The 11,362-nt window shown below is 27.3% G+C and overlaps 1 protein-coding gene across 4 annotated transcripts in view; it reads right to left on the reverse strand.

The window, feature by feature from the left end:
• Positions 1-4,166: 4,166 nt before the first annotated feature.
• Positions 4,167-11,362, reverse strand: part of LOC133665454 (A-kinase anchor protein 13-like) — a 364,315-nt gene continuing 357,119 nt past the window's right edge. For all 4 annotated transcript variants that reach the window (XM_062070780.1, XM_062070772.1, XM_062070757.1 and 1 more), the window contains exons 36-38: positions 7,353-7,532; positions 7,035-7,284; positions 4,167-5,063 (exon numbers count right to left, since the gene is read on the reverse strand). In XM_062070780.1, coding sequence (XP_061926764.1) covers positions 5,023-5,063; positions 7,035-7,284; positions 7,353-7,532 — 471 coding nt within the window. In that variant the 3' untranslated portion in view covers positions 4,167-5,022. The remainder of the gene's footprint in view (positions 5,064-7,034; positions 7,285-7,352; positions 7,533-11,362) is intronic.

The following is an 11,362-nucleotide window of genomic DNA, read 5'->3' on the forward strand; positions in this document are numbered from 1 at the left end:
TCATATAGAGGATCTTTGACTAGCGTTTTCGTATAAATCCCCCCAAAACAGCAAAGTGGTCCTTTTGATATATAGAGGATCTTTGACTGTCATTTTACAGTGTCATGTTGAGGATCTTTGAAGACTGTTTTTTGACAACATGATCCTAACAACAGTGAACACTCCTGTCATACTGATGATCTTTTGCACCACGTCTTTAAAAACAGCAAACCACTCCTGTCATATAGAGGATCTTTGACTAGTGCTTTGTCGTAGGTCCTTCAATTGAGCACAGCGCTCCTGTCTTAACAGACAATCTTGGACTCCTGGTTTTGTAGTCGGTCCTCTAAAACCGCACATCGCTCTTGTCAAATAGAGGATCTTTGTCTGCGTTTTAGCAGTACTTTCTGGAAAAATAGCAGCACACTCCTGCCAAATAGAGGATCTTCGACTAGCATTTTCGTATAAATCCCCAAAACAGCAAAACACTCCTTTCATATAGAGGATCTTTGACGAGCGTTTTCGTATAAATCCCCCCAAACAGGAAAGTGCTCCTTTTCATATATAGAGGATCTTTGACTGCGTTTTAGCAGTACTTTCTGAAAAACAGCCACACACTCCTTGTCATAGGCTTCTTCAAACGAGCAGAGCGCTCCTGTCAAACAGACAATCTTTGACTCCTGTTTTTGTAGTCGGTCCTCGAAAACAGCACAGCACTCTTGTCAAATAGATGATCTTTGATGAGTGGTTTTGGAGTAGTAACTTTAAAGTAGAATAGTGCTCCTGTTAAATAGAGGATCTTTGACTGGGTTTGAGCAGTACTTTCTGAAAAACAGCAACACACTCCTGCCAAATAGAGGATCTTTGACTAGCGTTTTGTACAAATCACCCCAAAACAGCAAATCACTCCTTTTCATATAGAGGATCTTTGATTGCCATTTTTGGCAGTAGGCCATTAAAAACAGCAGTACACTCTGTCAAATAGAGGATCTTTGATTATTGTTTTTTTTGTAGTAGGTCGTTCAAAACAGCAAAGCACTCCTGTCATATAAAGGATCTTTGACTTGTGTTTTGTCATAGGGTTCTTCAAACGAGCAGCGTGGTCCTGTTAAATAGAGGATCTTTGATTAGCATTTTTGGCAGTGGGCCATTCAAAGCAGCATAGTGCTCCTGTAAAATCCAGGATCTTTGACTGTGTTCTAGCAGTGGGCTTAGAAAAACAGCAGCATGCTCCTGTCATGTCAATGATCTTTGACTAGTGTTTTGTCGCCGGTCCTTCGATCTAGCAAAGTGCTGCTGTTAAATAGAGGATCTTTGATTGGCATTTTGGGCAGTAGGCCATTAAAAACAGCAGTACACTCTGTCAAATAGAGGATCTTTGACTATTGTTTTTTTTTGTAGTAGGTCGTTCAAAACAGCAAAGCACTCCTGTCATATAAAGGATCTTTGACTTCTTCAAATGAGCAGAGCGCTCCTGTTTTTTTAGTCGGTCCTCTATAACAGCACATCGCTCCTGTCAAATAGAGGATCTTTGACTAGCGTTTTAGTGTAAATCCCCCCAAAACAGCAAAGTGCTCCTTTTCATATATAGAGGATCTTTGGCTGTCATTTTACAGTAGGAACTTAAAAAAAAAACTGCACATCTGTCATGTTGAGGATCTTTGAACGTCAAGATCCTAACAACAGTGAACACTCCTGTCATATTGATGATCTTTTGCACCACGTCTTTAAAGGACAGCAGAGTGCTCCTGTCATATAGAGGATCTCTGCATGCACACTCACTCCTGCTGGAAGGATCCAGACGCGAGGCAGACGAGACAGGAAGTAGCGTCCACGTGCGGACTAAAATGATTGGCTCTTTAATTAATGGCATTATCATCAGCAAACACCGCCACTCGCCAAAAAGCCTCCCGAGACAAAAAGTCACATCTCAGCTTGGCTCGCCGGCAAGTCCGCAGGCCGCCGCACTGCCACACTGCCCCCTGCTGGCCGCCCGCGGCACGGCGCACCCTCTTCCGCGCTAGGGAAAAGGGGCGGAGTCTCCTTGGTCTTCCTTCAGGAAATGACAAGACTTTGTTTTCTCTCCCCTGTCAAGTAAAAAAAGTGCACTTTTGCACGCTCAATTTCAGAAGGGAGAACTTTCGTCAGGACAACCTCACAGGAAATACAACCATATTTGGTCAATTGTCCGCTACATAATCTATTCCAGCGTCAAACTGTGGCCGTCTTCAACTACCTCACAGGAAGCACAACCATATTTGGTCAATTGTCCGCTGAATAATCTGTTCCAGCGTCAAGCTGTGGCCGTTTTCGACTTTATAAAGCTTGTGTACACTGCAGTCACATTAAAGTGTAAGAAGAAGTCAAGCCCCTGTCACGTGATCAACGTGCAACTCTAACCCGCCCAGCTTCTCTACACGTGCAAAAGAAGACATGTAAGTCTTGCATAACTTTGTGACGTGGAACACAGCATGAATAATAGTGTGTGTGTGTTTGTTTACGTCGAAATATTACGTAAAAATGAACATCAAAATTAAGGCGACATAATAAATCCATGCAACCTTTTCTACACCGTCTACATCCTCATTAGGGTCAATAAATCGTGTTTTATTATTGAAGTTCAATTCAAAATAAAAGCCGGGGAAAAAAAAAAAGTTCAAACACACTTACCTGATGGAATTGAATAATTAAAAAATGCTACAAAAAACATGTTTTAGTGTGATTATCATGTACTTTTATGGAGTGTATAATAAGACAATATTGAATACAATACAAAAAATATCTTAGGTTGAAATTTGGTGTTAAGATGCTGATGTTAAAAAAATACAGCTATACACTTTAAATAATTTATTAATATCAAATGTAACTAAAAAAGATATATTTTCTTAGGTCGAAAGTTGTCAAAGATGGTAATTTTGTTAATAAAACTAACCACAAATACACTTAAAATTGAATATTTGAAAAACAACTATAATTAATTAGTATTAATTGATGTCAAATACAATTTAAAATGTTTTGTTAGGTAGAAATTTGTTGTGAAAATCGTGTTTTTGTTAATAAAATACACAGCGATACACTAATATTTGAAAAGTAAATATAATTTATGTATTAATCAATATCAAATACAATTTAAAACAAGTTTTCTTAGGCTGGAATTTGGTGTCAAAATTGTATTTTTATTAGTAAAAAATAGAATTAGAAAAAAAATCATTATATTAAGATCCCCCACAAATAATTTTGTTTATTATTATATCGTGAAAATGATATATTTACTTATGTAATAAAAAATGAATAAAACAGTTAACTACAAGTTTTAAACAATATTTAAAACAATTTCAACATAGCATTACATTAATACTTGAAAACTAAATATAATTTATGTATTTATCAATATCAAATACAATTTAAAACCATTTTTCGTAGCCTGAAATTTGGTGTCAAAATTGTTTTATTAGTAAAAATAGAATATTAAAAAAAGTAATTACATTAAGATCCCCACGGATAGTTTAATGTATTATTATATTGTGAAAATTATATATTCACAAAAATTAATAAAACAGTTAAATACAGGTTTTAAACATTATTTAAAACGATTTCAACTAAAAGACACACAGCAATACATTAATATTTTGAAAACTAAATCAATATCAAATACAATTTAAAACAAGTTTTCTTAGGCTGAAATTTGGCGTAAAATTTTTATTTTTATTAGTAAAAATAGAATATAAAAATATGTATATATATACATATATATATATATATTACGATCCCCCACAGATATTACATCGTGAAAATGATATATTCACTTATGTAATAAAAATGAATAACAGTTAACTACAAGTTTTAAACATTAACTAAAAGATATACAGCAATACATTAATACTTAAAAACTAAATATAATTGACATATTTATCAATATCAAATACAATTTAAAACAAGTTTTTTAAGGGTGAAATTTGGCGCCAAAATGTTATTTTTGTGCTTAAAAAATAAATTATATTAAAATCCTCCACAGAAAATAATTCAGTTTAGCCCCCGCGAAAGGGACAAGCGGTAGAAAATGGATGTATATTGTGAAAATGATATATTCACATATGTAATAAAAATGAATAAAACACAGTTTAACATAATTTCAAACAATTTGAACTGAAAGATCAAATAAAAGCCCCCAAAAAGCTTGTGTTTAACTTTGTTTTAATTAGGAGCGAAACATCACATGTTTATCGCCTCCCCCAAACAGGGAGAGAATAAAACATAAATAAACATTCTTAGAAAATATTGTAATAAATCACAAAAAGTAACCTTTTTTTTTGTACAGGTGATTTGTTTTATACATAGATCATATTTACATTTGTGTTTTCTTCGTACAAACGCTTTTTTTCTTTTCTTCCCGTTACAAAAGCTTTTTAGTGCATTCGGCCGCCGGCCGTCTTTCAGGAGGCGGGAAGAAGACGTGTCGGCTCCGCCCCCTTTTTAAAGCTGCTTCCTGCCAACTCGCCAACAAAAACAGCGCGGGGGAGGGGGGAAAATTGTGGTTCTCCAAATCTACCAGCAGGGGGCGCAGCTGTACCTGACCCGCAGGTAGTTAACGAAAAACATGTTTTAGTAACTAATGCAACTTTTTCATCTGTAAACATTTTGCAGAGACGCCATTTTTCAGCGTAAAGAAACACAATGAAAGGTGATTTGATGTGAAGTTAGAAGATGAGATAGAAGCAGCGTGACGTTCCAGAAACTGCGCACATTTAACGGCCGCTCGCTGGTAACCGAGTCGAGGATAAAAGATGATGATTGGCGTGCAATCCCAACAAAAACAAAGCGAGAACCAACGAAGAAGAAAAGGAGACGTCCAAAGAAGATTTCATGGAAGATGGCCGCAGGAGATCACGTGACCACGTCTTCCTGTCCAATCGAAGCTTTTTGTCAATTTGTTTGCACTTTAAACGTCAACGTTGACTTTTTTTCTTTCATTTCCTTTTAATGCACTTCCATTTCCTGTCCTCAAGGTGTGGGCGTGGCCAGAGGTCCACTTCCTGTCAGGTCTCAGCAGAAGAAGATCTGGCCGTCAAGAGGAGGCTCGGGGTCTGGAAAGGAGGCGCGTGGGTTTATATTTAAATTAAATTATTCATGAATATTTACATATGTTGTAAGGTCGTGAATCATGACTATTTAAAAGATAGTTTTATATATTGAAATTAAATTATTCATGTATATTTATATATGTTGTAAGGTCGTGAATCATGACATTTAAAAAATATTTTTATATTTAAATTATTATTATTAATGTATATTTATATATGTTGTAAGGCCGTGAATCATGACTATTTAAAAAATAGTTTTATATATTTAATTAAATTATTCATGTATATTTATATATGTTGTAAGGTCATGAATCATGACTTTAGAAAAATATTTTTATATTTAAATTAAATTATTCATGTATATTTATATATGTTGTAAGGTCATGAATCATGACTTTAGAAAAATATTTTTATATTTAAATCAAATTATTCATGTATATTTATATATGTTGTAAGGTCGTGAATTATGACTTAAAAATATATTTTTATATTTAAAATTAAATTATTTATGTATATTTATATATGTTGTAAGGTCTAGAATCATGACTAAAAAAAAAACGTTTTTATATTTAAATTAAATTATTCATGTATATTTATATATGTTGTAAGGTCATGAATTATGACTTTTTAAAAATATTTTTATATTTAAAATTAAATTATTCATGTAAGGTCGTGAATCATGACATTTAAATAAATATTTTTATATTTAAATTAAATTATTCATGTATAATTATATATGTTGTAAGGTCGTGAATTATGACTTTTAAAAAAATATTTTTATATTTAAAATTAAATTATTTATGTATATTTATATATGTTGTAAGGTCGTGAATTATGACTTTAAAAAAATGTTTTTATATTTAAAATTAAATTATTCATGTATATTTGTATACTGTATGTTGTAAGGTCGTGAATCATGACATTTAAAAAATATTTTTATATTTAAATTATTATTAATGTATATTTATATGTGTTGTAAGGTCGTGAATTATGACATTTTAAAAAATATTTTATATTTAAAATTAAATTATTCATGTATATTTATATATGTTGTAAGGTTGTGAATCATGACTTAAAAAATATATTTTTATATTTAAAATTAAATTATTTATGTATATTTATATATGTTGTAAGGTCGTGAATCATGACTTTTAAAAAAATATTTTTATATTTAAATTAAATTATTCATGTATATTATATGTTGTAAAGTCGTGAATCATGAAATTTAAAAAATATTTTCATATTTAAATTATTATTATTAATGTATATTTCTATATGTTGTAAGGTCTTGGAACATGACTTTAAAAAAAATATTTTATATTTAAATTTATTCATGTATATTTATATTTTTTTTTAACATATTTTTATATTTAAATTAAATTATTCATGTATATTTATATATGTTGTAAGATCGTGAATTATGACTATTTTTAAAATATTTTTTACATTTAAAATTAAATTATTCATGTATATTTATATATGTTGTAAGGTCGTGAATTATGGCTTTTTGAAAAATATTTTTGTATTTAAATTTATTCATGTATATTTATATATATTTTTAACATATTTTTATATTTAAATTAAATTATTCATGTATATTTATATATGTTGTAAGATCGTGAATTATGACTATTTTTAAAATATTTTTTATATTTAAAATTAAATTATTCATGTATATTTATATATGTTGTAAGGTCGTGAATTATGGCTTTTTAAAAAATTTTTGTATTTAAATTTATTCATGTATATTTATATATTTTTAAAATATTTTCATATTCAAATTAAATTATTCATATATATTTATATATGTTGACATTAAAAAATATATATATCTATATATATATATTATTTTTATATTTAAATTTACATTATATTTATGTGTGTTGTAAGGAGGTCGCGAATTATGATTTTTTTTAAGGGTTGTGTGTGATGATAACCATAGAAGAAGACAACGCTGGGACTTGGCGCGCTCACCTGCGCCTTGACCTTTGACCTTCTTCTTGCGCTTGTCTTTGCGCTTGGCGAGCTGCATCAGGCTCTTGGTCAGCTGCTTGTTGGCGTCGGCCGAGGCCGAGGACGAGGACGAGGTGAAGGGGTTGAGGCCTCGCGTCTTGTTGGCCTTGGGGCGCTGCGAGGGCGACACGTCCGCCGGGTCCCGGTCCTGGTCCAAGGACTGGGAGCTGCCCGCCAACTGGGACTCCTCGGACGTGGTGGAGGGCGTCCTCTGGGAGGGAGACGTGAGGTTTAGTCCACATTGTGTCTAGAAGGTGACCAAGTTCTAAGGTGGAGTACCTCAGCCCGTCGGCGCTCCTCCATCTTGTCCATCTGTCTCTGCAGCAACTCCCGCTCTTTGTCCAACTTCCTCTGAGCGTCCCTCAGTCTCTCCAGGTCCCTCTGGTAGTCTTCCTTCCTGCCCTGCAGGTCCTGCCTCTCATCCTGCACGTCCTTCTGATGCTTGCTTAGCTCCGCCTCCTGCCGCCACATCACTCATGTTACACACACATGGTACACACACACACACATTGTACACACACACACACACACATTGTACACACACACACGCACACATTGTACACACACACTAACACACGCAGGACACTCCAGGTCTTCAACAAGGGAGCCCATGACCTTACTGTAAAAAGGTCGTGAATCATGACTTTTTAAAAATATCTTATATTAAAATTAAATTATTCATGTATATTTATATATGTTGTAAGGTCATGAATCATGACATTTAAAAAAAAATATATTATTTTTATATTTAAATTTACATTATGTATATTTATATATGTTGTAAGGATGTTGTGAATCATGACAATTTTTAAAATATTTTAAAAATATTTATTTGATATTTAAATTTACATTATATTTATATATGTTGTAAGGTCGAGAATCATGAGTTTTTTAAAAATATTTTTATATTTAAATTAAATTATTCATGTATATTTATATATGTTGTAAGGTCGTGAATCATGACTTTTTAAAAAATATTTTTATATTTAAATTAAATTATTCATGTACATTTATATATGTTGTAAGGTCATGAATCATGACTTTTTAAAAATATTTTTATATTTAAATTAAATTATTAATGCATATTTATATATGTTGTAAGGTCGTGAATCATTACATTTTAAAAAAGATTTTAAAAATATTTATTTGATATTTAAATTTACATTATATTTATATATGTTGTAAGGTCGTGAATCATGACTTTTTAAAAAATATTTTTATATTTAAATTAAATTATTCATGTATATTTATATATGTTGTAAGGTCATGAATCATGACTTTTTTTAAAAATATTTTTATATTTAAATTAAATTATTAATGCATATTTATATATGTTGTAAGGTCGTGAATCATGACATTTTAAAAAATATTTTAAAAATATTTATTTAATATTTAAATTTACATTATATTTGTATATGTTGTAAGGTTGTGAATCATGACTTTTTTTAAAAATATTTTTATATTTAAATTAAATTATTCATGTATATTTATATATGTTGTAAGGTCATGAATCATGCCATTTAAAAAAAAAAAATATTATTTTTATATTTAAATTTACATTATGTATATTTATATATGTTGTAAGGATGTTGTGAATCATGACAATTTTTAAAATATTTTAAAAATATTTATTTGATATTTAAATTTACATTATATTTATATATGTTGTAAGGTCGAGAATCATGAGTTTTTTAAAAATATTTGTATATTTAAATTAAATTATTCATGTATATTTATATATGTTGTAAGGTCGTGAATCATGACTTTTTAAAAAATATTTGTATATTTAAATTAAATTATTCATGTATATTTATATATGTTGTAAGGTCGTGAATCATGACTTTTTAAAAATATTTTTATATTTAAATTAAATTATTAATGCATATTTATATATGTTGTAAGGTCGTGAATCATTACATTTTAAAAAATATTTTAAAAATATTTATTTGATATTTAAATTTACATTATATTTATATATGTTGCAAGGTCGTGAATCATGACTTTTTAAAAAATATTTTTATATTTAAATTAAATTATTTATGTATATTTATATATGTTGTAAGGTCATGAATCATGACTTTTTTTTAATGTTTTTATATTTAAATTAAATTATTAATGCATATTTATATATGTTGTAAGGTCGTGAATCATGACATTTTTAAAAATATTTTAAAAATATTTATTTGATATTTAAATTTACATTATATTTATATATGTTGTAAGGTCGTGAATCATGACTTTTTAAAAAATATTTTTATATTTAAATTAAATTATTTATGTATATTTATATATGTTGTAAGGTCATGAATCATGACTTTTTTTTAAATGTTTTTATATTTAAATTAAATTATTAATGCATATTTATATATGTTGTAAGGTCGTGAATCATGACATTTTTAAAAATATTTTAAAAATATTTATTTGATATTTAAATTTACATTATATTTATATATGTTGTAAGGTCGTGAATCATGACTTTTTTAAAAATATTTTTATATTTAAATTAAATTATTCATGTATATTTATATATGTTGTAAGGTCATGAATCATGACTTTTTTTTAAAAGATTTTTATATTTAAATTAAATTATTAATGCATATTTATATATGTTGTAAGGTCGTGAATCATGACATTTTTAAAAATATTTATTTGATATTTAAATAGACATTATATTATATATGTTGCAAGGTCGTGAATCATGACTTTTTTAAAAATATTTTTATATTTAAATTAAATTATTCATGTATATTTATATATGTTGTAAGGTCGTGAATCATGACTTTTTAAAAAAGTTTTTATATTTAAATTAAATTATTAATGCATATTTATATATGTTGTAAGGTCGTGAATCATGACTTTTTTTAAAAATATTTTTATATTTAAATTAAATTATTAATGTATATTTATATATGTCGTAAGGTTGTAAATCATCACTTTTAAAAAAATATTTTTATATTTAAAATTAAATTATTCATGTATATTCATATATGTTGTAAGGTCATGAATCATGACATTTAAAAACCATATATATATATATTATTTTTATATTTAAATTTACATTATGTATATTTATATATGTTGTAAGAATGTTGTGAATCATGACAATTTTTAAAATATTTTAAAAATATTTATTTGATATTTAAATTTACATTATATTTATATATGTTGTAAGGTCGTGAATCATGACTTTTTTAAAAAATATTTTTATATTTAAATTAAATTATTCATGTATATTTATATATGTTGTAAGGTCGTGAATCATGACTTTTTTAAAACATATTTTTATATTTAAATTAAATTATTCATGTATATTTATATACTGTATGTTATAAGGTCGTGAATCATGACTTTTAAAAAAATATATTTTTATATTTAAATTAAATTATGCATGTATATTTATATATGTTGTAAGGTCATGAATCATGACAAAAAATATATATATTATTTTTATATTTAAAATTAAATTATTCATGTATATTTATATATGTTGTAAGGTCATGAATCATGACTTTTTTAAAAAATATTTTTATATTTAAATTAAATTATTCATGTATATTTATATATGTTGTAAGGTCATGAATCATGACTTTTTTTTATATTTGTATATTTAAATGAAATTATTCATGTATATTTATATATGTTGTAAGGTCATGAATCATGACAAAAAATATATATATTATTTTTATATTTAAAATTAAATCATTCATGTATATTTATATATGTTGTAAGGTCATGAATCATGACTTTTAAAAAAAACAACATTATATTTAAATTAAATTATTCATGTATATTTATATATGTTGTAAGGTCGTGAATCATGACTTTTTAAAAAAATATTTTTAAATTCAAATTAAATTATTCATGTATATTTATATACTGTATGTTATAAGGTCGTGAATCATGACTTTTAAAAAAAAAAATTTTTATATTTAAATACAATTATTCATGTATATTTATATATGTTGTAAGGTCGTGAATCATAACTTTAAAAAAAATATTTTTATATTCAAAATTTAATTATTCATGTATATTTATATATGTTGTAAGGTCGTGAATCATGACATTTAAAATATATATATATATATATATATATATATATATATATATATATATATATATATATATATATATATATATATAATTTTTATATTTAAATTTACATTATGTATATTTATATACCTGTATGTTGTAAGGATGTTGTGAATCATAACATTTTTTTTTTTTATATTTATATTTAAATTTACATTATATTTATATGTTGTAAGGAGGTCGTGAATTATTATTATTTT

This window comes from Entelurus aequoreus, linkage group LG02, assembly GCF_033978785.1.
Source record: "Entelurus aequoreus isolate RoL-2023_Sb linkage group LG02, RoL_Eaeq_v1.1, whole genome shotgun sequence".
In the NCBI taxonomy this organism is placed as follows: domain Eukaryota; kingdom Metazoa; phylum Chordata; class Actinopteri; order Syngnathiformes; family Syngnathidae; genus Entelurus; species Entelurus aequoreus.